The following is a 27,092-nucleotide window of genomic DNA, read 5'->3' as shown; positions in this document are numbered from 1 at the left end:
TATTGAACCAATTTTGTTTTGTTTCCTTTTCCTCTTGGGTGACCAATTGTACTTTATTTTTCAATTTTTCAGTTGCTCAGGCTTCGAAAATCTTTTTTGGTTTTCCTTTCGGTTACTTTTCACTGATTACTTGTTCCTTTAATTCTTTTAGAAATTTTGCCTTCTACAACTACACCAGATTACAAAATATTTGGCGATCCAACATCTGGTTAGTTTTTTTAAATCGTTTTTTTCCTCCCCTTCGATTAATGAATCTTTTCTTTCCTTTAGTTCAGCATTTTCAGCCTCCTCTTCTTTTTCTTTTCTTTTTCTTTTCTTTTGTGGTTTTTAATCCTTCCTTTGGTGCAGTTGGTAATTCTTCATATTTTTTGCTTTTCTGCTTTTACTCATATTCCGACGGATGGGCAGGGTCCAGCCAGAACTTTCTCGTGTGGCACTTCACCCCCGCATAGCTGCATGCTAACAGCTCATTATTAATCGAGTTGCATCTTTTATTAACGGAAGAACTTGATCACGTGACATTTTCACTGCACGATCATCCACTAAGCATTTGGTCTTCCCTTTCCTCTTTTGCCTCCCCCATCCCCACTCATCTATGAATGTTGCCTGTCTGTCCACTATACTTCATTGGACGGTTGCTTGATCCAGTCTGCCTATTTCCTTCCTTCTCTTGTGTCTTCCCATTCTTTATAAAGCAAATACACATTTTATTCCCTCCTCCGTGTGTATTTGGTAAGTTTTTGGGTGGGGGGAGGCGAATGTACAGATTTTCCTTAAGGTTTGGAAATGCATTTGTGCTGCTAGGTAGCATTTCACGTCGTATGTGAAAGCCTTGAAAGTTGTAGCTGTGTTGGGTGTAGGATGTTGTCTTTTATAACTGTTGGAAAGAGTGTATATAAGGGTATTTCCCCCTGCTTAGGATTACAGAACTCTTCTTGATTCAAGTATAGATGAAATACAGCCGTTTTTGATATTACCAATCAACTCACAATAGACTTTTTCATGGAAGGGAAGGTCTTCCAATTACCCACATGTGAACTTTTCTCTCCTGTTCCTGATCTCTTGGCCCCATATTTGAAAGGAGAAACTATACAACAGTTTTCCAAGAAGCATCTAGTTTAGGTACTGCCGTGTGTTGCTGACCTCTATTCCAGTAACCGGTAACCTCAAAACTGGCGAGAGGGACGACATTATTGCTATCTGGGAGTCCTTGAGATTCTGCTTGATCGGTTGGCATTAAAAACAGTGCCTGAAGTCATTGTAAGATGGTATGCTGTTGAATATCTTTCTTACCTACATAAACTCTTAGAGTTCCCATAAAAGCAGCCCTGCCCAATCAGAGTCCACCTAGTCTAGCTGGAGGCAGTCAAATGCTCCCAAGCAGGCCACAAAGGGGAAGGGGTTTCCCTTTTATTTCCTTTATTGTGACAACTTGTACATCGCCTTTCAACTCCCTTAACGGGGATGCACTGGGTAACATGGCAATAATCATAAAACATAAAGCCATTTATTTTTTTTAAAAAAAGAAACGGCTTCATACAAACAGTCACATAACAGATTAAAAAGAGGACGGGGTGCTGTCAGTAGATCAACTCAGCGGTCCTCCCTAAATAAGAACAGCCTGTAAAGATGGTGGCAGCCTCCCCTTTTGTGAGACGGAATTCCACAGCTTAGGAGGAGCAGCTGAAGAAGCGAGTTCCTGCCACGGTCCTCTTAGACAAGACAGGTCTCTGTAAGAAAGCTCCCCCCACCCACACCATCTATCTCAAGCAAGCTGATAGAAGAAAAGGTACGTTGGGGTTCAAATCTTTTTGCCTCCAAGTGGCACATCAGGAGTCTAGAGCTCTCCTGCCTCAGTTCAGCAGAGGTCCCTTTCAGTGATACCTTTTCATATTTTGTTTAAATCAGGGATTTACTCTTCAGTTAGACAGATATTGGTTTAGTGTCCAGCTTGGCAACCCTTGGGTTAACCCAATGCTAACTCTGCCTGAAGAAGAGCTCTGTATAGCTCAGCAAACTTGCACACTCTCACCAAGAGATGCAAGCTCTGTAAAAGGCATTGTAAATAGGATGGATCTCCCCAAGCCAGCTGACTGCTATGCAGAAACTTGGATTCTTTGTTTGGGGTGGGAAGCCGACTCTCCTGCTCTGCTCTTCGTCGGGGTTTCCCCTCTGAATCCCTCTTAAATGATTTGACTGGTGCTCTTTTGAACTCAAAAGGCAAAATCCCATATTGGACTTCAATGAGAGCTCTTGCTGAAATTTGCCTTCTGGTATTTCATTAATTCCGTCCACCAGTGACAGTTTTCAGAGGCTTTTCAATACTTCCAGGAGCAGAGCAACACGTTTCTTTGATTTGGTGTCTGATGCTATTTGCACTTCCATAACTAAACGAGAACCATGTTTGATTTACAAACATTTGGTAGATTTGTTTGCCTAAGATCTAACGGGGAAGGAAAGGGTGGGGGAAGAGGGAAAACGGCCGTGAAATTTTTGCCCTGTTCTCACCCAAATACAAAAATTATAGGCCTTTTGCTCTTTCGGTTAACAGGGGAGCGAGTGTCTCAGTTCTGTCATTACTGAACCAAAATGGAGCCAAGCTTACAAAACACAAAAAATATGAGGTGGTGCTCCCTGAAAGAATTACAGAAGTTAAGCTTAGAAAGTACTTATGGTTGCAGCCTTATGTAATTTTTTCTGGGGTGGGGGGCGATAAACGATTTTATTCAGTGAAAGGAAAATTGAATGCAAAGCTTTACCACTTCATCTCCAGTTCTATAAACAAATCCTGTAGTTTCAGTTCGCCGTCCTTACAGATGACGTCGTATCAGGCCAAACCTTTCTGAAGATTCTCCCACCCTAAATTGTGTTGGGAGAAAACTGTATGACATGTAAACCTGTGCGGACGTGTCTGGCTTTCCGTTGTGAGTTCAAGCTGGTGGACACAAAGCATACAATCCTCAGTGTAGAAAGATGCAGAACAGAATATAGGAAGTAGCATATGGAAATTGCATCCGCTTTAAAGGATCGGCCCATTTTACTGAGAGAATGCAGTGACTACTGAGCAGCCCACATCAGTCATAGTGTGTGCACCAAGAGGCTTCCATCTGGGCCATACTCAGGGCTTTTATTCAGGGGGAACGCGGGGGAACGGAGTTCCGGAACCTCTTGAAAATGGTCACATGGCCGGTGGCCCCACCCCCTGATCTCCAGACAGAGGGGAGTTTAGATTGCCCTCTGCGCCGCTGAGCACCGCGGAGGGCAATCTAAACTCCCCTCTGTCCAGAGATCAGGGGCCGGGGCCACCAGCCATGTGACCATTTTCTCCGAGGGCAACCCACTGAGTTCCGCCACCTCTTTTCCCAGAAAAAAAAGCGCTTGCACCTCCAGGATAGTTAATGAGAGCAAGTGGAACCAGAGAAACTCAGTTGCCATTAGATCCTGTTGAGACAGTAGGCACTAAAACACAAGAGATAAACTTTGACAACTGTAATCCTGCAACACTTAATTAGAAGTTGGCTCCACTGCACTCAGTAAAAACTGTACTATACGTTTTATTAGAGTTGGACGCAAAGAGCTATCCTAAGCCTTAGTTAAACCCTCCTAAGCCCATTGATTTGAATGGACTTAGACAGTGAAATTCTGCTTAAAGATTCCACTGTTAGCTGTAGTTAGCTGTCTAGGTTGTATTCACAGTACTTAATATGGCTGAAACTCTTCCTTTGGTACCCAAATATCTCTTGGGAAAGCCTTCTCTACAAGTAATTTTACATGGTTAGTAATTGGACAAGAGGCCTCCAGCGAAGACCAGGTTTGCGCTTCTGTTAATCTCTTGCCGTAAGTCAACTATGACTTGAGGGCAGGGTTTCTTTTTTCATCTCTCTCTCTCTCTCTCTCTCTCTCTCTCTCTCTCTCTCTCTCTCTCTCTCTCTCTCTCTCTCTCTCTCTGGGTTTTTTAAATGCTGAAATAGCTCACTCCACACACCATATATGTAAAATGGGGTTTCCCCCCACCCTAAATGAAAAAAAATAGTCTAATGGGAATGTGTTTTCAGTACTTTAGAAAGGGGAGGAAATAAACTCTGCAGCCAACACAGAAAACAAGAAAAAGTTTGAGGGGGTGGGGGAATGGATTCATGGCAAGCCTAAGTTTGGAACAAATAAATCATAAGAATTTAAATTAATATTGTGTAATGAATATGCAAAAAACCAAACACAAGATATCAAAAGATAGCCTGGGCAGAACAGTCCATAGAAACCAGAAACCAGATGTTATTTTGGTATCATCACCTTCACCAGTGATCAGTCCAATCAGTGATCAGCCCAATCAGTGATCAGACTGTATTCAAAGAGCCAGTGTAGTATCATGGTTAGACTGTCAGACTAGGTTCTGGGACACCCAATCCTTGCTCTGCCCGGGAAACTTGCTTGGGCCAGTCACACTCTCTCTGCCTAAACCTAACCTACATCACAGGTCCAAAGGAGTTAGCGGTGTTAGTCTGTAGTTGCAAAACAGTAAAGAGTCCAGTAGTACCTTTAAAACTAACCAACTTTATCGTAGCATAAGCTTTCGAGAACCACAGCTCTCTTCGTCAGATGCATCTGACAATGGAGGAAAAGGAGAACAATGTAAGCTTCTTTGGACACCCATTGGGGAAGAAGACAATCAATCGATCAATAACTTATCTTTTATCAATAATAAGTATACAGACCATTTACAGGGGGAAAATAAGCTTAGTAGGTACTTCACAATGTTTAAACATTCACAAAGATCACACAAAATTAAACTATCAAAAGTTGGTATTGGTTAACTGTGAATGACGGTCATGCCCAGGTTGTGTGTCCTGAAGACACTTGCAAAAACCTAAATATACAAATGAGACTATACAGGGCTTTTTTTCTGGGAAAAGAGGTGGTGGAACTCAGTGGGTTGCCCTCGGAGAAAATGGTCACATGGCTGGTGGCCCTGCCCCGATCTCCAGACAGAGGGGAGTTGAGATTGCCCTACGCGCTGCCAGCATGGAAGGCAATCTCAACTCCCCTCTGTCTGGAGATCAGGGGGCGGGGCCACCAGCCATGTGACCATTTTCAAGAGGTTCCGGAACTCCGTTCCACTGCGTTCCAGCTGAAAAAAAGCCCCGAGACTATAAAATTGCCACTCAAAAGATTCTTTTTAGCAAAATTAAGTTTTTACTAACCATCCTATAACTTAATTGATGATCAAATAAAGGCACAGTTATTTTAAAAAATGAGGTGAATTCTCCTGGCAAAGCTTCTTACCTAAAAATACAGATTTAAACACACACAGTTAGGACTTATAAAGCTACAGCTACATCAATGTATCTATCAAGTTGTAAGCAGGTTAAAAACTTATTACTAACCGTTAAACAGTTCATTAGTCTGGCTGATATTTAAGTAAATGTACCCTTCTCAAAGTTACCAAGCAATCATCAAGTGCAGTCTGAGAATGCCAGAAAAAGCTATTAGAAAAGCAACAACTTACTAAAATGAATGATACAAAACAAACTCAGTCAAACAGAATGTGGTTCCAACAAGATCCCAGCCAGAAATGTAAAAATGGGAAAGCCCTGGCTCTTGCAGAGAACCAAAAGGTCAAACTCTTTCTATCAAGAATAAATTCACCTGGGGGGCATATCTGAAAAGCAGGGAAGGCAGTATATTGCTGAAGGTACTAACAGTCCTGAATCATAGATATTCTGCATGCTTCAAAGCAGTGTTTGACGAATGGAGTTTTCTGAACATTGGTGCCTGTGGGCTTGAATGAATATTTAGATTGCATAGCAGACTTACGAAATTCTAGAGGGGTAGTCATGTTAGATTCTTGTGGCTGAACAACACAGAAGACCAGAGGCAAAGACTAACAATATTTATTTCGGCGGGAGCTTTTGTGAGTCAGAGTGAGCTTTGATTCAAGAAAGCTGATTGTTGACAAAATACTGGCCATTTTCACACTGCTTACCTTCTCTCAGAACGACCTGGAATATCGTGCAAAAACCGCGGACAATCTTTAAGGTGTCACTGTCTTACAAGAACATAACACTGGAGCTAGTATTTTGCCATTGGGTGGTGTTTCATTTCTTTTTTCCCCTGCTGACATGTTGGTTGGATTCAGAGGTAACAATGCCTTATTTGGTATATGTGGTTATTGATGTATGTATATCCTTAAGCAATGCAGTGCCTTAGCTGGCTTTCAGGTGTGCACTACAGATGAATTTATTCTGGATAGAAGGACCTCAGCTTTTTGGCTCCCTTTAGGAGCTAGGGCTTTTCCATTCTTACATTTCTGGCTGGGATCTTGTTGGGAGCATGTGTTCTTTTCACTAAACTGAATTTGTATCATCCGTTTTGGTAATCTGGTGGCTTCCTGGTGGCTTGTTCTAGTACTGTAAGAATGTATCTTGTAATTGTTTGGTAACTTGGAAAGTAACTTTCTTGGAATTTCATTCAACTTAATGAGTTGTTTGTTAGTTAGTAATAGCTGCTTAGCCTGATTAGAAAGAATTGTAGTTCTGCTGAGGTAGTGCTTAGTAAATTGTATTTATTCCCTGTTTTGTTTTCCACTAGAGATTCAAAGTGATTTACAACATTGTTCTCTTCTCCTTCATATTATTTTCCCAACAGCAACCACGGCCGTTTCCACACAGCTTACGTTCCCTCGGAATGACCCGGAACATCGTGCAAAAACCGCGGAAGATCGCGTTTTCTCGTGCGAGATTTGCGCGTCGTGCAACGTTGCGCAAATCTCTCGCGAGAAAACGCGATCTTCCACATTTTTTGCACGATGTTCCGGGTCGTTCCGAGGGAAGGTAAACCGTGTGGAAACGGCCCATGTGAGGTAGGTTAGATTGCGATTGAGCGGCCCCAGTTCTACTCAGTGAATTCTAATTTTTTTAACCTGTATTTTTAAAAATTAAACAAAGAGGATTTATCATGGAATTTTTGGTAACTCGATCTTCAGGTTAACCAAAAACATAATAAAGCTATTTAAAGGAAAAAACTTTTTTTATCTAATTTTTTTTTTTAACTGAGTGGCCGTTATACAAAGTAATCACTTTTTCTCATTTGTATGTTTAGGTTTTTGCAAACAAGTTTCTAAAGACATGCAAAGTAGCGGTGATTATATGACAGTCCACAAAATTCGTTTTCCTAGGACCTACTCAAGTGCACATAGCAGGGTGCAATGTATATATTTATTAGATTTGTCCTATTATTTATTTATTAGGTTGGTGCTAATATAAGGATATGGATTGTGTTCCTGGCTTTTTGGATTTTACTTTCAGACCAACATGGCTAAAAACACCTTGTCTATTTATGTGATTCGATGAGTCATTCATAGTTAATCTATACCAGATTTTAATAATGTGATTTTGTGGGTACGTTGTGAGCATTAAACCTTGCAAGTACCTAAGAAGCTTATTCAGTCCCTGTAAACGATGTGTACATATTAGTTATTGATAAGGATTCTTTTACATGATAACAGTACTAACCGTTGATGAAGGCAGTAGTGTCAAAACACATTTTGTCTCCTCTTTTATACATGGATATGACAACTTGGGGACATTTTCTGTTTGTGTTTGCATATTCTTTGAAGGGTTGACTCTTTTGACTCCCTTCTGCCAAGTGGGATTCTGTGGCTCTCTTCCATTAAGACTTCTTCCAGTGGAGAAAGAATTTTGTTGTGAAAGGCATCCTCTAAAGGAGAAAAGGTTTTGGTTATTGAAGGATGTCTGCTTCTGTTGGAAGATAGCTTGGGCAAACACATAGCTTGGGAAATGATGGGGAAATTAGGGGGACGGGGTTTAGAATGTAGAGAGCCAGTTTGGTGTAGTGGTTAAGAGCGGTAGGACTCTAATCTGGAGAGCCGGGTTTGATTCCCCACTCCTCCACTTAAAGCCAGCTGGGTGACCTTGGGCTAGTCACAGCTCTCTGGAGCTCTCTCAGCCCCACCCACCTCATAGGGTGTTTTGTTGTGGGGATAATAATAACATACTTTGTAAACCGCTCTGAGTGGGCATTAAGTTGTCCCACTCAGTTGTCTGAGTGGGCATTAAGTTAAGGGCAGTATATAAATCAAATGTTGTTATTATTGTTGTTGTTGTTGTTGTTTTTAATGTGCCGCTGCAGAGAAACAGCATTCTGTTTGTTCCCAGAAACTTTTCACTGTGATCCAGAATGGTTGCAGCAAGGAGTTTGCTGAGCAGGGTCAAATGTGGGGAAGTAACTGCACCGAACGACTCCACAGAAAGCATAAGCTTCAACACAGGGAAAATGTACACAATCATAATACTCTACTGAAAAGCTCAGGGCCCAATGGAGTGCTACACTGCCGATTTGACCACATACAACTCTCATGTTACCACATGTAAACAAAATGATAATCCCAAAGCTGATTGAAACTATCAGAGAATTACCCCAAGTAAGCCCAATGACCTATAGTAACCCCTCAGCTAATTGGAAAATTCAGAGAACGACCTCTAGTAACCCCAGTGACCTACAGTAACCCTAGTGTTGATTGGAAATTTCAGAAAGAGACCTCTAGTAACCCCAGTGACCTATAGTAACCCTGATGCTAATTGGAAATTTCAGAGAATGACCTCCAATCACCCCAATGACCTATAGTAACCCCGATGCTAATTGGAAATTTCAGAGAATGACCTCTAGTAACCCCAATGACCTATAGTAACCCCAGTGCTAATTGGAAATTTCAGAGAATGACCTCTAGTAACCCCAATGACCTATAGTAACCCCGATGCTAATTGGAAATTTCAAAGAATGACCTCCAATCACCCCAATGACCTATAGTAACCCCAGTGTTAATTGGAAAATTCAGAGAATGACCTCCAGTAACCCCAATGACCTATAGTAACCCCAGTGTTGATTGGAAATTTCAGAAATTGACCTCTAGTAACCCCAGTGACCTATAGTAACCCCGATGCTAATTGGAAATTTCAGAGAATGGCCTCTAGTAACCCCAATGACCTATAGTAACCCCAGTGCTAATTGGAAATTTCAGAGAATGACCTCTAGTAACCCCAATGACCTATAGTAACCCCGATGCTAATTGGAAATTTCAGAGAATGGCCTCTACTAACCCAAATGACCTACAGTAACCTCTAGACTAATTGGAAAATTCAGAGAATGACCTCCAGTAACCCCAATGACCTATAGTAACCCCAGTGTTGATTGGAAATTTCAGAAATTGACCTCTAGTAACCCCAGTGACCTCTAGTAACCCCAATGCTAATTGGAATGTCCTCCAGTAACCCCAATAACCTATAGTAACCCCAGTGCTAATTGGAAATTTCAGAGAATGACCTCCAGTAACCCCAGTGACCTATAGTAACCCCTGGACTAAGGAAATTTAAGAGAATGTCCTCTAGTAACCCCAATGACCTACAGTAATCCCTGGACTAATAGGAAATTTCAGAGAATGACCTCTAGTAACGCCAATGACCTATAATAAAGGCCAACAAAATTTCTAAGATACAAGCTTTCAAGAGTCAAAGCTCCCTTCAAGCCTTGGTATCGGACTAGGGGAGCTTTGATTCTCAAAAAGCTTACACTTTGGAAATCTTGTTGGTTTTTAAAGTGCCACTGGACTTGAATTTTGCTCTTCTACCACTGACCAACATGGCTGCCAACCTGAACAAAGGTTTTAAGGAAGCAGTGACGGAGCAGGAATTGAGTCATGACATTCTATCATATATTACTTGCTTCCAAACTTAAACAACCAGATAAAGGGAACAGTTAGCAGAGGCTGGGGTGATGGCATATGAATGGGAATGGCTTACTACAATGGTAGAACTTTTACACTTTCAGGGGCTGGGGAAAATATAGAGCAGACTTAGCTTGGGGGTTCCTAGAGAACTTGAGAGTTTGCACCCTGCGCTTTGTGGTATTTTGGTCGGTCCCGATCAAAACAGCACGACTTTTGGAATTTGGTCTGCAGACCAACCAACACTGCCACTTGCAACCTTTGTCTCATCTGCTGCCGATTATTCTAGGCAGCAAATGTTTCTGCTTCTGGATTTCTCAAGCCAAATCATGCACCCCCTTGAGAGGTGCAAGTGGCGCATGCTGAATTCTACTTCTGCCTGGGCTCTGTCTTACCGTTTTGCACTTTGCTTTGCTTTTACACTTAAATGGATTGCTAGTGTTGTTAGTCACAACTGTAGAACAGGCAGGTTCTAGGACCTGCCAGCAGTCAGTTACTTCAGAAATCTCCTGAAGATTTCCCAACCCCATTTGATCCAACACTATGTGTTTGTTTGTTTGTTTGTTTGTTTGTTTGTTTGTTTGTTTGTTTGTTTGTTTGTTTGTTTGTTTGTTTGTTTGTTTGTTTGTTTTATGCACTTCATATATGCCCTGCCTTTCTCCCAGTGGGGACCTAGAGCAGCTTACATCTCTCTCTTCTCTCTTCTGTTTTTGCTTTACAACTCTGTAGTTAGGTTAGGGACAGTGTAACTGGTCTAAGGTTACCCAGCAAGTTTCCATAGCGGTGTGGGAACCTAGGTCTTCCAGATCTTTGTCCAACACACCAACACCACACAATCTTTTTCTATCCCTCAACCCTTTCTATTCCTTCCCCCCTTCTCTCTTTCCGTCTCTTTCCTCTCCATCTCTTTCACATTATCATCCCTCTCTTCCTCTCTCTATTACAGTCTCTTCATCCTATTCACTCTCTCTCTCTCTTTCTCTCTCTCTCTCTGTAGACCCCTCTCTACTTCCCTTGAGAGAGGGAGAGTGGGATAGAAAGAAGGGAGAGGAAGATAAAGGTAGAGGGGGATATAGAGAAAGGGATAGAAAAAGAGGTGATAGGCAGACAGTGGTAGAGAAAGAAGACGGTGATAGAGAGTAAACTCTACACCGAGAGCCAGTTTGGTGTAGTGGTTAAGAACGCAAGACTCTAATCTGGAGAACTGAGTTCAATTCCCCATGCCTCCACTTAAAGCCAGCTGGGTGCCCTAGGGTCAGTCACAGCTCTTTCAGAGCTCTCTCAGCCCTACCCCACCTCACAGGGTGATTATTGATGTGGGGATAATAATGACATACTTTGTAAACCACTCTGAGTGGGCATTAAGTTGTCCTGAAGGGCAATATATAAGTCGAATGTTGTGGTTGTTGTTAAAGAACAGGGTAAATGCAAGATTGATGCAATATGATTATTCCGCTTGCTTGTTTTTGATAATAATTGAGCTGTGCCATTCTGCACAAGCGGAAGTTTCTCAACTGCGGAGAGAAAAGGCTGCAAGAGGGATTGAGAGAGGGGAAGAAAGAAAAAAAGAAAGATCTCCCCCTGTCTCTCTAACACACACAACAGGTTTCTGATCACTGGCTCATTTCCACAAAAGGGCTGCTGCAGTAGAAATGGGCACTGTTACGGTGTCCGGCACGTGGTACAGCACTGAAATGGCAATTGCTGGCCTCTATGCCTGTTCAAACTATTACATCTCATTATTAAGCAATTCTCCAGAGGGGTATAAGAAATGAAGACCCGTAGCCTCGTTGGATTATTTGCACAGCCCACAATGCCCTACAGGGTCTCAAAAGCTCTGAGCATTGATACTCTTTACATGTGACTTGAAAGCTATCCTCGAGTTCCACCTACGTCCTCTGCCCTCCTTTCTATCAGTGCCGATTCCGTGCCACAGCCTTTGACTTGCATCTGTAAACTTGCATCAAAGACATTTCTTATAACTGCTTTTCCCGATCTGATTGCTTTTAGCAAACACGCAGCACGCGTTTGCAAAAAGCACCGGTCGCGGTACGTTTTTCCCATTAAGCAGCCTGTCCGAAATGTAATTTAGCAGTGGTTGAACAACACCACCAATCAGTGAGGCTTTAACAGAAAAAAAAAATTTAAACGCAACAAAGGACTGCAATACACATTAATACCAATCTGTTTGCCACCACAGACATGGCGTTCTCCTCCTCAGCCTCTATTACCACAGTGGGAAGTAGCCCTGTTATCTCTCCTAAAGTGATTGGTTCCTGGAAACCTAAAGTGACTGGCTCTCGGAAATTTGTAGCTCAAGATGACCCAAACACTTCTGATTACTCTGATCCATTATCAGGTGTCCCGAAGGGTAAGGCCTAATCAGGGAATATATTAACGGTCGAAAGGAAACCTGATAGCTTCAGCGGCTTTAAAGATTCTGTTCAAATGCTTGCTATCTGTTGCATGCTTACAACCAATGTTCCCCCTAAGCTGTGCAGTGTGGTGAGCTAAAAAACTACTTTATGAGCCGAAACAACAACTTTCATTAAAGTTTTGAGCGCACCTTTTTTAAAAAAAAAAATTATTTCATTCTACAAACATACAAAACATACAAACATAAAGTACAAACTAATTTGTATTGTTTCTCGCTTAGAAGTGACAATTCAAGCCGTTATTCAAACATGGATTCAAAATATCAAACTAAATTAATCTGCAGGGGGAGTGCAGGGCCACCTGAGAGCGGGACCACAAGTGACGCCTGACACAGGTTGGACACTTGTCAGCTTCCCTCAAGTTTTGATGGGAAATGTGGGCGTCCTGGTCTTGCAGCTTGGCTCTCTGACTGCTGTCCAATGGACTTTTCAACTGTCACTTGTCCAACATTCCGCCAAGCTGCCTACATTTCCCATCAAAACTTGAGGGAAGCTGACAAGTGTCCAACCTGTGTCAGGCGTCACTTGTGGTCCCGCTCTGAGAGTTAATACCTGTGAGCTACAGCCGAGAATCTGTGAGTGGAGGAGTTGGAATCTGTGAGCAATTGCTCACGTACTCCCATTAGCGGGAACACTGCTTTACGACCCTGTTGCCTGAGTGGAGAACTGAAAGGTGCAAGCACAGAGTTTGTCCTTGTTTAAGCAAAGGTGGGGGGGGGGTCAGGATGAGGAACAAAGTGGACCTGGGGTCACACCTCAGTGAATGTCTCTCCGCTCCTTTTAAAAAATCCTGTGTGTGTGTAACAAATGCATACAGCCATCTAGCTTCAATCTACTCTTTAAAAAGTCCGACTCGCTTCTGAGTGTTAGTGGGCTCTGCGGTGTCTCAACCAGGAGTGCTGCTACCTGAGCTGCTTTTTTAAAAAAATTGGAGATGCCAAGGATCAAACATGGGGACCTTTTGCATGCAAAGCATGCACTCTGACATTGAGCCACAGGGTCTAACATAATGCAGAAGGTATAACAAGCTGGACTGTCCACCCCCAGGCTAGCCCATCACTGGTTTGATTAACCAGTGGAACCATGGAACAACTGCATGGTCTTGCAGGAAACCATGCAAGAGTGGCCATGTTCATCTGTGGCAGCAAAACACATCATGCATTTTAGTACAAGAGTACTGGGCGGGGCATAAATCTTTTGTAGGCTAGCGAATTAATTTTGCAGCCTGTATAGCTTTCCTTTCTCAAAAACACTCAAGGCAGATCACAAATTAAAACATTTAAAACAAATAAATGATAAAATATCTGTAAAAACAGTAGTAAAAAAAAAGCAATCCATTTTACCCAAAGACCTTCCTTAAAGTTCTGTTTTGCAGTTTATGGAAGGAAAGAAGCACTGGGGGGGGGGGTCTTGCTTTTTCTGGTTGGTCATTCCACCATGCAGGAGCTAACACCAAAAAAGGCCCAAGCATGGGTTGTGACAGATTGGATTTTATGTAGGCTGGGGTGTTCAAAAAACTGTCCAAGTGAATGGAGCTGACACAGGGAGAGACAACCCCAGGCTATGTTGGTTGCAAGCTGTGAAAGTTTCTTAAATTGATTCCAGAAACTAATCAGCAGACAAATGAAGTGACTGCAAGATTGGTGTAATGTAATCATTCTGTCTTGCTCCTGATAATCATCGAGCTGCCTCATTTTGCAAAAACTGAAGTTTCCACACTGTCTTCAAGGACAGACCCATGTACAGCAGGCTTACAGTGGTCTAGTATTGTGACTGTGGTGAACATCCACATGTCCAGTTCAACCTCAGTCAAGGTAGGGGAGCCAAACTCTGCACCAGAGGAATATGGAAAAAGGCATTTTCACAGCTGAAAAACATAAAGATAGGATTCATTTAAAATGTTTCTACCACGCCCTTCCATCCTGTACTGGATTCCCAGGGCAACTTCTCTCAAGCTTAAAATGGTATTAAAAAGTAAAAACAATAAACCAGCAGGAAAACATGTACGAATTAGCAGAATAAAATTAATTAGACCTTTGCTAGCATTTAAGTTGCTCCTGGTTCCCCACTCTCTGCCCCTAATAAGAGTTTCAGCTGGACTAACAGATTCCTATACCATCATGCCAGTGGTACAGCTGACAGGCGAGACTCGGATAGGAACATGAAGCTGATCAGCTGATTAGCTGACTGGCAGCCTGCTCTGTGTAACTATGAAAAAAACCATCAAAGTTGCTTTTACAATAGCTTCTGCATGGTTTTGCTTGCTGCTTAAAATATTGCCTCTCACAAGGGTAATAGTTCTGCCTTTTGAGTGCCAAAGTGGAGGAAAGCTGGGACTGGATCCCTGTCAACTGCGTTAAGCCTCAGAAGGGCATAAACTGTGCTTAGGGTGATATCATGGGTCACTCTCTTGGAGCCAAGCTACAAGTGACGCCTGACGCAGGTTGGACACTAGTCAGCTTCCCTCAAGTTTTGATGGGAAATGTAGGCATCCTGATCTTGCAGCTGTAATGGAGAGCCAAGCTGTAAAACCAGGATGCCTACATTTCCCATCAAAACTTGAGGTAAGCTGACAAGTGTCCAACCTGTGTAAGGCATCACTTGTAGTTTGGATCTTGGCCTAACCAATCTGCTGTAAGTTATTTCCATTGTACCCTTACAACTGGTCTATGAGACGAGCTAAACTGAAAGAGCTACTGGATGAGGGTTGCTCAGAGAATCTCATGGCTGAACAGGGAGGCTTTGCTCTCCCCCACTTCACGTTGGCTGGGTCATTCATTTTGCACCTCGCTCAGTGGACAGAACACATTTGCATGGCCCACCTACACATGCACACACACACAAACTTTTTTAAGAGTTGGAAATCAGAAATCAGCAGTCCCCTTTTGCATTTTCTTACTCACTGAAACATATCAGGTTTCCTTTCGGCCATTATGGCTGTGCATTAGTAATTTGTTTCCAGTGTCATTACCTGCTTGATTGTCCTTTAAAATCTGTCCACTTGTGTCAGGGTTTGCTCATGCTCTGTGACACTCCTTGTTGGAATTCTTGTTAGCGCTTTTTCTCCTTTTTCTCTTCCGCACTGTGCCATAAAAACCAATAACCCTGAACATTTGACGGATCAAAGGCCTCATCATCTAACACATAGGACAAAAAAAATAATAAAGAAAAAAGAATATAACACTCTTCTTCGGCTTTACTTCCCCTCTGTGCAAATAACACAATTAGATGCTTTTTGCCAAACTAACATTATCTTAACAGCACGATGTCTGTGGTTGCTCTAAAAAAATGAACACTGTCGTGGGGGTGGAGAATATGTAAGCTCTGACATTAACATGTGCATTGCAAAATTAACTCTGCATTTGTTCCTCTTCTAAATCTAAATCAAATATATTTTATATTATAAAAATACTAATAGCTCATCAGCTGTATGGTTTTTAAATGGCATTCTATTGTAAATGGTCATTACTGGATAAAGTATTGGAAATGAAAGAAATACATGGATAATTTTAATTTTTTTTTAAAAAAACACTCCTAAAACAGCAAAGACTGAAAGCATTTATGGGGGGTGGGGGGGAATAACATGGTTATAATGACACAATATGAGCATTATTCATTTTTAAACAATATTTGCATAATCCTATCTCACTTTTGATTCTGATTTATGAGTCAGGTAGGAAATGGAAAGAGAAATTCTTCCATGAGTTATTAATTGCAGTCTAGCAGAGTAACACCTTCTAACCTCAATTTTCCAGCAGAAATCGTTAATATTAATAACATACAAGCTATTGTTTGCAAGCCTTAAAAGGGTTTGAAGTCAGAAACAGAGAGGGAAAATAGATTGACAGGATATAGTTTTGCTAGACATGCTGCTCAGTCATCCAGTCTAATTTACAGGTGCTGGTCACACTTTGTCCTCTTATCAAGGGACTTTGTCCATCAAAGGCTCCCTGTACTTGTAGTGGTTTGCCATTATTACAGCCATCACAAGTAGTGGGGCTAGAATGCTCCTTGTCCAGCGTTCATCTTGTCCTACACAAGAAAAAAGCTGGAACCGCCATTCACTAACCGTTTGCAGCATTGCCTCGCATTTCAAATGAAATAAATCTCCACGTGGAGGGTTTTCTTGCCTTGTCCTTTCTGATGGTGGCTGCTCTTGCCTCCAACTGAAAGGGGAAGAGCAAGAAAAAGCAAAGACCAGAGAGGTCAAAACAAGAAAATACCATATGTTGTTATGACTTGCTTGCTTTTTCAAGCAAGCTGTTGCGAGTATGAGTAGATGACAGACAAGCCCTCTCTCTCCTGCCACAAGTAGTGGAAAAACCAAGACTTGGAATATGGCTCTCCACCTACCAGTGACTGTAATGGCTGTCAAATCAAAAATACTAGAAGCACTGTGGGGTGGGGAGGATGAATTCAGCACATGGACTTCTTGATAATCCCCGTAAGATTTAGCAAGTTAGCAAAATTCAAGGGGCCCAGAGAGTATGCAGAGTTGCTCTAAGTGCCGTGGCACTTGCTTTCTGTTAGGTATGCTTAAGATAGTCCTAAGTCAGGCAAAGTATTATTTTATGAATGGATCACATAAGGATATGCTCTAATCTATTAATAACGTGTTTGTTGTAGGTGTAAGATGGGAAGTGCAGTCGGGAGATTCCAACCAAATGGTGCACATGAATGTTCTGATTACTTGTGTCTTTGCTGCATTCTTGCTGGGAGCCTTTATTGCAGGAGTGGCTGTCTACTGTTACCGGGATATATTTATAAGGAAATCCAGAAAGATACACAAAGATGCCGAATCAGCTCAATCCTGTACAGACTCAAGCGGCAGCTTCGCCAAACTGAATGGGCTCTTCGACAGCCCAGTCAAGGAGTATCAGCAAAACATCGATTCGCCCAAGCTATATTCCAATCTGCTAATGAGCAGAAAAGAGCTGCCACCAGCAGGCGATACAAAGTCGATGATGATGGTGGTGGACCACAGAGGCCAGCCTCCAGAACTGGCGGCTCTTCCGACTCCGGAATCCACACCGGTGCTGCAGCAAAAGACATTGCAGTCTATGAAAAGTCAGTTGGACAAAGCACAAAACAATCTCAGTGCTTCTCGGAAAGAAGCCCCTCTGAAGAGCCCTCAGTTTTTTCCATCCAGTCCTCCACCCCATTCCCCTTTAAGTCACGGACACATCCCAAGTGCCATTGTCCTTCCAAACGCTACCCACGATTACAATATGTCCTTCTCAAATTCTAACGCACACAAAGCAGACAAAAAGATGCAGAACATGGACCACCCGCTTACAAAATCATCAAGCAAAAGAGACCACAGAAGGTCCGTCGATTCCAGGAATACCTTGAACGATTTCCTGAAACATTTGAACGAAACACCGAATAACCCCAAAGCCATTATGGGGGACCTCCAAGTGTCTCACCAGACTTTAATGCTTGATCCCATGGGGAATATGTCAGAGATTCCTCCTAAAGTCCCTAACAGAGAAGCATCATTGTATTCTCCTCCATCCACCCTTCCACGAAACAGTCCAACAAAACGGGTGGATGTCCCCACCACACCCGCAGCACCAATGACCTCTTTAGAAAGACAAAGGGGCTATCACAAAAATTCATCACAGAGGCATTCTATATCAGCCCTTCCTAAAAACTTAAACTCGCCCAATGGCGTGCTGCTATCCAGGCAGCCTAGTATTAATCGCGGAGGATACATGCCTCCTACTACGGGAACAAAAATGGACTACATGCAAGGGACTCCAGTGAGCGTACATCTACAGCCTTCCTTATCCAGGCAAAGCAGTTACACAAGCAATGGAACGCTTCCTCGGACAGGAGTAAAGAGGACGCCCTCCCTAAAACCCGATGTGCCACCCAAACCCTCTTTCGTTCCTCAGACACCTTCAGTCAGACCACTGAACAAGTACAGCTACTAAGACTTGCATTTTCTCTTTAAAGAGTGTGGGACAATGTCGAGGGACAGATGTTAAGGCAGAGACTTGCTTGTCCTCAAAAAATAGAGCAAGCAGCCAAAGAAGCTGTCTTTAACTCTGGCGCCATCTTGTTTTGCCATACGTCTGGCTTCAAGCAAGACTTGACTTGCTCGACAGGTTTTTAAAAAAAAACAAAGGAAGGTGCTGGCCATTACATTTCTTTTGTTTGGAGCAGAGGAGACATGTAGCACAATGGGGAAGGGACGCATTGACCTTTTGAAAGAGCTGTTCCAAGTACTTGGGGAAGAAAGACATAAAAAAGAGAGATTGGTGAGCAAATACTTGAAAAAAAATTAAAATGGGGTTCATTTGAGACTGCCATAATGCGTAGTCTTCCCATGAAATGTGAACATTTTAATATGTATGCATTCGCCTTGCCTCTTGCACAAATGTCAGAAAACGATAACGTCTCAACAAGTGTGTGGGTTAGTAAGCAACTTGCTGATCTTCGGTCTCTAGTCCAAGTGTAGCATTTTTTTTCCTCCATGGGATGATGGTATTTTGTTTATGGCGCAGATAAAACTGTGTGTGCATGAATGTGTGTGCGCGTGAGTGAGTCACAGACACAAGGCATTCAGTCTCGCTGCATCTTCTAAACGTACAGAATTGTTTACACTGAGCATCAGTGAACAACAAATGGCTCTGGCTCTTGTGGAGTGCATGGGGGTTCATTGCATTATCTACTGTGGGAGGCTCTGGGGCTGTCAGATTTGTGTACATGACTAAACCCCAGAACTGTCAAAAACAGCACAAACATCCTCATGCTAAATAATGCTGCTATGGCAGTCAAGATTTTCAAGTTTCACATGTAGCATTTTGGAAGGGTTGACCATGGTAAAAAACCAGTCCTTCAATCCAACCTGGTGTTGAACATGAATAGCAGCTGTTCTTGCTAGTCTTCAACCAATGCAGGGGTTCTTAATTCTGGTCACAGAGAGCCTTCCCCAAGTCAAAAACAAAATTAGGTTAAGACCACACACACTCACATACCGCAAACAAGCCACAAGACAGACATGGCTCCAAGAAAAGCAATGAGAAAGGTAGCGTGGTATTCCCAGGCAAGAGAGATCCCCCCCTTACGAAACACTGTTCCAGTGTATAGAGATTGTATCATTGCCCCACAGCACTGTTTGAACTATACAGTCAGAGAAGTATCCACCTGTATCTCTTTGGCTAAGAATGGCAGATCCAGAATCTTCTCTCTTAGCGTCATCCCATGTACAAAAATCAGGATTCAAGGTGGAGTGAGAAGGGAATTGTGCCTCCTTCAATCTCCATCAACAGCTCACACTCTCAAGGAAGCCTTCCTTATGCTTTGAGAATCTTCGGCGATGGAACATACATTAGGAATGAGTTTATGGGGGGAAAAGGATAAGCAGAAGTATGTGCCATCCTATAATGCAGCCCCTTTTTGCAGCAGAAAGGAAGATACACCCAATTGGCTTTGGCAAGGTGCATCTGTAAAAAAAAAAAAATTGAGAGTAGCACAGTCATTTTGCTTGTGGTTTCTCTGGAGTCATGCTGGTAATGACAATATTCTGTAAATACTACATGTGAGTTTACCTGGATCTGTGCATTTTGTGCCTTATTCATGCAAATGATAAAAAAAGAAATGTAAGACTAAAATTCTGTCAAGTGTTCTAGGTGCATCCTGTTTTCCCCGAGTACCAGCGATAAGATCTCTCAGTAATATCCAAAAAATGAAAGCTACAAGGGGGGGACTGTGGGGGAACTATCCCCACAAGAACAATTAATTAACAACGCCGCCTATAAGCCAAGGAGACAGCAACATTAAATCAACCTTACATGTCAGACATTCCACCCTAAACCGCTTAAGGATCAAACAGTTATAATGTGAAATCATATGAGATTTTCTAGGGTAATGGAACACCTGCTGAAATTACATAAGCTATTGAGTTAGTATCTGCCGTATACATTTGCAGCTGATCTTTATCACAGATGGTGATTTTTTTAGCACGCAAATGATGCCCCAGCAGTTGCTTGCTGAATGTTACCATCATCATAGCATAACATTCGTGGACCATTCAAACAAGCAATTTCAACCCAAGGCATTGATTTCACATAGGTATCAAGTTTTTAAAAAGATTTTTTGCTTCTGAAGAAAAGGGACCCTTTCCCTTACTACGTAGATTTTTTTCTCCTTTTCCATTCCATATGTTGATCGTCAAAGACCTTTTAACTTGCAAAAAATAGTCCAGGGTGAAAAGGCCTAGGATTGTTCATTCTTAAAACATTTCAGTCTTGCAACTAAAACTGTTTAATCATTTAAATTTTAAACAAACATACAAAATGGATCAAATGATGAAACTGAATTGAATTCACTTTGCAAATATTAATTAATAATACATACTTGTGTGAAACCGAAACATAAGTGTTACTATGTGAACCCAAATAACTTTCTGTAACATTGTGCTGCCTTGTTAGATGGTAATGTGAGTTTTTCCTCAGTATTTATGTTGAAATCTCTAACATTCAACATAGTCTTTATTCTGTTAATTTATAATTTGTGTTGGGTTTTTTTTTTTAATGCTTTATCCATTTGTGCAAAGGTAAATGCAGATTGTATCTTTTTTAATGGTACGGCATAAAAAAAAAAGTAACCCTGAAAGAAAGCTGCTCTATACAGTCTATAGAGTACTTTAACATGTATAGATATCTTGTAAACTTGTATTGTGGATGTGTAAATAATTACGTCCTTTGGGTTTTTAACACCGCATGTAAAGTCAAAATAAAATATTCAGCTGTAGCAGGACATCTCTCTTGATCGCGCGTAGAGAAACAATGGACACAATCCCACTAAAGTATTTCATATGGGAATGAACAGAAAATTGCATATTCTAATGCTAAGACCACAACACCTGTACAATGTAGATCAACATCACCCTGAGTTCCATTCAGAAGGAGGTTCAAGAAAGCCAAGTGTTTGCCACCAAAGAACTGGCAAATAGCTTGTTCAGAGCCCCTTGAAGCTTCAATGGGTTCCTTCCTCTTCCTCCTCCTTGTCCTTATTCTTTTCCTACTCACTCCTTACTTTTTGGCAGCGGCAGCGTCAACCATCAACAAGTATTCTGATAGCAAGTGGGAAGAGAGTCCCTCTTGCCTGCCCCTTGCTTCTCCAACAATCAAAAGCATCCTAGGACATCAAGATTCAAGTCCAGAAGCACCTTAAAAACCAATAAGATTTTCAGAATTATAAGCTCCTGAGAGTCAAATCTCCCTTCATTAGATACAAGTAGGAATAGAGATCCCTGAGCTTTTATATCCCACTGAGGAGGTGGGAGGGTTTTTCAAAGAAAGGAGTCAGGGTGCAAAGGTACAATGGTACGGAAGATAATATCAGTTTGTACTTGTGCAGGTTTTTTCATGAGGTTGACTCTTGAAAGCTTATACCCTGAAAATCTTGTTGGTCTTTAAGTTGCCACCGGACTCAAATCTTGCTCTTCTACAGCTGACCAACATGGCTACCCACCTGAAAACCTCCTAGGACATTTGGTTGACAGGGCACCTTGCATGTACAATTTGAGCCCCAGCAGAAATACAGGCTGAAGTGCTCATCTTGAATTGAGGGTGAATGTTAGAAGCTGGCCAAGGCTCATTTCCGAGAATCGGAGATAACAGGTTCACTGGATATCAATATTACTGTAGGGAAACCAGCCCTGTTCACGGCTCTTCTTATGTAGCTGTCAGATCTTCCTATCGTTTCCACCCGAGTTGGGTGCTTAGACTCGTCACATAAATGATTGTCTGTTCTCTTACACAAGAAGGGGAGAGCAGCCCAGTTTTTTCTTTAACATATCTGTTATGCAAAGCCAGAGAGCCATGCCCTCATCTCCACTGCTGAGTACCCTGAAGCTTTACAATTGCACACAGGTTCCATTTGCCACACAGCCTGATAATGACACACCACCTTTTGAGAAACGAAGGGTGAACAGTCAACCATTGGAGTCCTGAAACGAATATAAAAGATCAAAGGAACTGGTAGCAATCAGAAGGGGCCTGGAATATCAGTTCCTATATACAAATAACCTTTTAATTAAGTTTCAAGCAAACTGGGGAAATCTAACATGCCCGTTAGTTGCTAGATGCCTTCAGACAACTCGGCTCCCTTTGATGTCCACTATGGAATGACAAAATCAGTTCTGGTGAAAAGCTGACCTGAAATCCACCCTCCAAATGGAGGAATTCAAACTCTGATTTGCTCCGGTGGAAAAAGCTAGTGGATGTTTCCAAAATAAGGACTATCTCAACACCATCTCCAGAGAGTCTGCCTTCCCTAATATAAGGCTCTGCTACCACCACAATAACAGTCTACCTGCTACCTAATAACCCATTCTGTGGCAGTACAATAAGGCCCAACTGCCTTGGCTTTCTCTTGCATCAACCAGTAGTTATGGTAGAGCAACAGTAAGAAAGGAGATGTAAAAAAAGACCACTCCTTGTGAACCAGGTCACTCTATTTGGCTAGAGCAGCTTGTCACAGATAGAACCCCTGTGGAACTAGCAAGTCTTTGCATCTGACAACTGGCCCCAAATGCAATTTGCAAGTCCCAAGTGGGTTTCTTGCCCTAACATGGCTCCCACTACCAGCAGCAACATCCTTCCCTTTTTTTTTAACAGAAGAAAAGGAATAGAAAAGCAGCATAACAAAAGAGTAGAAGGAAGAGGGAGAAAAACAGGTTCAGCTAACAAATACCTGGTTTCTCCTCTTCCACCTTGACAGTGCCTGATTATTCCAGGGGGGGCGGGGATTAGACAAATTTAATCATTGTCAAAACATCGATTGGATGCTTGTTTTGGCCAGGTTGTGCCTGGAGGGAGTGTTACCCTCACCGCATGGTGAAAGTGATGAAAGACTAGTGGGAGAAACCAGAGACCAATGTGGTATTGTGGTTAGAATGTTGGACTGGGAACAGGGTCTTTTTGAGATGAATTGAACACATGAAGCTTTCTTATAGGAAGTCAAACCGTCAGGCCATCAAGAGCAGTATTATTTACTCAGACTCCAGCATCTCAGGAAAAGGTCACATCACCTACCAACTAAGTCCTTTTAACTGTAGTTGCTGGGGATTGAAACACAGGACTTTCAACATGCAAAGTAGATACCCTGAGGCCCAGATGCTTCCCGAGGGGAACATCTGTGCAGTATTCCCCTCAAAAGTGAGATTATACACAATCCCGGACCAGACGGATAAACTGGGATATCTGTACCATGCCTGAAGTGAAATGTGTTCAGACCTGTGTTGTCGTTTTTAGAGAGTGCTTTCTGAAGCTACACAACTTTATTTATGGAATGAGAGGATACTTCATCAGAGGGTCAACAGCTTCCACTGTAGAATTTTCAGCCTTGAGTTGGCAAAATGGGCATCTCACGATCAGCGTAAGCAAGGGACATCATTTACGTGGAGCTCACCCAGCGCCCTCTAGGCCAGCTCAGCAAATGCCTACCCTACCCCTTCTGTAAGTTACTTGTGTGGTGTAGACTGGTGCCTGCCATCAGCTGTAGAAGTCTCACTAAACAGTTGCTGCTTTTCCTGGCACAACTGTTCAAGCAGAACAAAAATCTACCACAGAGATCAAATTTCCTGGCTCTTCTTAGAAAAGCACTATCTTATCTTTAGCAAGAGAAGAGGGGGAACTTAAACCCTGTGATGGAGAGAGAGAGAATGTGTGTATGTGTGTAAATGGAAGTTTTGACACAACAAAGTAGGTACATCAGTGTTAAATTAAGTGAACAAGTGAATCCTAATGTGGGATTAGTTCAAGTTCAGCATCCCTTATAGGAGACATGACTAGAAGTATAAGGTAGGTTTGCAGTAATATGCTTATTTTCTGATGTATAAGTTTAACAGTCATGACCCAAGGGGCAAAAACAAGTGGTACTAGATTGATAGCAACATTTGTCCTGCATGTGTGTGTGTGGTGTGTGTGTGTGTATGTGCCATCAAGTCACTTCTGACTTATGGCAACCCTCTGAATGAAAGACCTCCAAAATGTCCTGTTATTAACAGCCTTGCAAACTGGAGGCCATTACTTCCTTTATTGGCCGTTTTCCCATGCCCCCGTAACCCTCCAGAAAATCATGCAAAACTCACGGCACAAAGTGTCTTCCTAGCCTGATTTCCCATCACGATCCAGTTTAATGGTGTGATGACGTCATAAATCACGGCATTAAACGGGATCATAATGGAAAATCGTGTTAGGAAGACACTTCGTGCCGTGAGTTTTGCACAATTTTCCAGAGGTGGTGGGCGTGTGAAAACGGCCATTGAGTCCAGTCATCACCTTTTGGGTCTCCCTCCCCTCTTTTCCTACTGCCTTCTACCTTTCCTAGCATGATTGTCTTTTCCAGTGAGTCTTGTCTTCTTATGATGTGACCAGAGCACATTAGCCTCAGTTTCATCATTTTAGCTTATTGGGAGAACGCAGGCTTGATTTGATCTAGAACCCACTTACTTGCCATCTATGGTATCACTAAACTCTCCTCCAGCACCATGTTTCAAATGGATCAACTTTCTTCCTGTTAGCTTTCTTCACTTCCCAATTTCACATCCAAACATAGTAATGGGGAATAACATAGTGCGGATTGGTCAAGATTAATCCTACTCCTTAGAAATACAAAACACCTCAATCAGTGTGCACATTCCATTTTCCAAAAACTGGTTTTAGCCCTTAACTTGTCAGGATCCATCTGCATACTGTTCTGGATTACTCTGGTCAGGCCTGATTCAGCTATAGGTGTGCACTTAAGAAGCCCTGAGCATTTAGTTAGCTTTCCTACATCAAATCATTTAAATCCTGGCAAAACGTACACCACAGATAACGACTTAGGTTCGTTACTGGGTATTGTCCACAAGAATACAATTATGGAGTCTGCTTCTATTTTAAGCCTTTAGTATTACAAAATAATTATTCAGCATTCTTAATATCACATCAACCAACAGAAAACCATACTGTCCATTATAACTATGTTAAAGGAGAGCAATTATATGAGCTCAAAAAAGTATCTTACCCAAAGATATGAAGGTCTCAGGCAAGGAGCCCCTTCTAAGAAGGAGCTATCAGTTAAGCTTGTCATATTTATAGGCTTTCAGAACCTTCTCTTAACAGAAGCTGATTATCCCACTTCAAAGACTCAAATTTTTGCCTAATTTATTGTCTTATGATGACTTCATATACCAAACAAGGTTATCCATCTTTGAAACATATAGCAATATTTAGTTCATTCTTGCTACTACTTATCTTAACACAGCCTATGTAAAATAGTGACTACAAGTTTCTCGTACATCTGAATATCTTTTGGCCTTCCACCAGCACATCTATCCTTGAATAAAATTGTCAGCTTCTATGAAGTTAAACATTCCTGCCATTCTCAGATACTCACTGTTCTTGGTCCATGGTACGTTGTATATATTGATATGAGTTTGATGGCTCTTCTCATCTACATGCGGCAATACAACTGTGCAACTGTATTGTTTAATGTTCCTCTCCAAGGTGGTTCTGTTCGAGGCCTCTAGATTCCCTTTGTGGCCTGTCTGGTTATGGAGCTAGCTTAGCCCTGTTTCTGTGGGCAAAGACAACTTCTATTACTTTCTTGGTCATATGCAGCAACTGTTCTCCTATAGTTCTAGCTATATCCAACTATATCCAGAGAAACAGAGGGAACAAAGCCATGGGGAAATGGTTATAAAAATGGGCATGGAGTGGAGAAAGTGGACAGAGAGAACTTCTTCCTATTCCATAATAATAGCACTGGAGAACGTTCACTGAAATTGATAAGCAATAGATTCAGGATGAGGAAAAGGAATTAACCTATTTACACAATAAGTAATTGAGCTGTAGAATTCGCTGCCGGTGGATGAAATCACAGCCCCGAGGATAGAAGTCTTTCAAAGAGGATAAGACAAAGAGGATAAGATAAGTGTAGATGACTGGGGAAGGCAATGGCAAACCACCCTGTAAAAAGTCTGCCAAGAAAACGGCGTGATGCAACATCCCCCCATGGGTCAGTAATGACTCGGTGCTTGCACAGGAGACTACCTTTTTAAGACAGATTAATTGTGGAGAGGTCCATCAATGGCAACTAGTCATAGCGCCTAAAGGGAACCTTCACATACAGAGGCAGTTAACCTATGAATTGGTGTTGGTGCTAGGAGGCACCATTAGGAGAAGGCCTCAGCCTCTATGCCCTTCTTATTGGCCCTCCAGGGTAACTGGTAGACCACTGTGTGAAACAGTTTGCTGTACCTGATGGATCATTGCCTGAACATAGCAAGGCTTTTCTTGTGTTCTCATATTCCTCTCTCACCTAGGCTTGAGTGCTGGAATTCCTTTATGGACTCAAATGAAGTGACTGATCACATCCTAGGAGTGAGCAAAAAGCATCCACGTTTCTACCAGTTGGAGGAAGGGGATCTAATGCACTTCTGACAAAGTCCACCGCTGCTGCACACACCACCCTTTCCAGAGTCTTTCCAAAGGTTTCCTCAATGCCGAGATTATTAGAAAGTTTCCAAGACTGAAGGTCAGGACGCTTAATGTTGTCTCTTCCAGCATCAGACTTTACCCAAAGGTGGAGGGCAGGCAGCAAAACTCTGGACTGGGTTCTGAAGTTACCTGACAACTCATAGAGCACACAGTCCCAGAAATGCTGGGCGCTTCATTATCTAGTCTAGTCAAAGCATAAACCTTCAGCAAACAGGACTAATATCAGTCGGCATTCTAAACACTGTTTACACACTTCTTGCTCATCCCCCACACATATTGAGGCAGCCTGTGTTTGGTGCTTTCCCATCCAGGCAAGCCTGCTGGGCCAGACATGCTTCGCTCCAGAAGCAGACGCTTAGTGGACAAGCCAGGGACTCCCGATTCCCGAGGGCGTTTCACTGGCATTCTCAGCATACACAGATG

General features: G+C 42.3%; 1 protein-coding gene across 11 annotated transcripts in view; it reads left to right on the top strand.

Annotated features, from left to right (window-relative positions):
• Nucleotides 1-20,931, top strand: part of SEMA6D (semaphorin 6D) — an 82,916-nt gene extending 61,985 nt beyond the window's left edge. For 5 of the 11 annotated variants that reach the window (XM_055002339.1, XM_055002338.1, XM_055002340.1 and 2 more), the window contains exons 17-19: nt 152-208; nt 11,937-12,107; nt 16,798-20,931. In XM_055002339.1, the coding sequence (XP_054858314.1) occupies nt 152-208; nt 11,937-12,107; nt 16,798-18,107 (1,538 nt within the window). In that variant the 3' untranslated portion in view covers nt 18,108-20,931. The remainder of the gene's footprint in view (nt 1-151; nt 209-11,936; nt 12,108-16,797) is intronic. The other 6 variants (XM_055002346.1, XM_055002345.1, XM_055002341.1 and 3 more) reach the window with 3 other exon arrangements.
• The last annotated feature ends 6,161 nt before the right edge of the window (nt 20,932-27,092 follow it).

Source organism: Eublepharis macularius, chromosome 18 (assembly GCF_028583425.1).
Source record: "Eublepharis macularius isolate TG4126 chromosome 18, MPM_Emac_v1.0, whole genome shotgun sequence".
NCBI classification, from domain to species: Eukaryota; Metazoa; Chordata; class Lepidosauria; order Squamata; family Eublepharidae; genus Eublepharis; species Eublepharis macularius.
The sequence above is the reverse complement of the archived record's forward strand: the minus strand, read 5'-3'. Positions and strand labels throughout refer to the sequence as shown.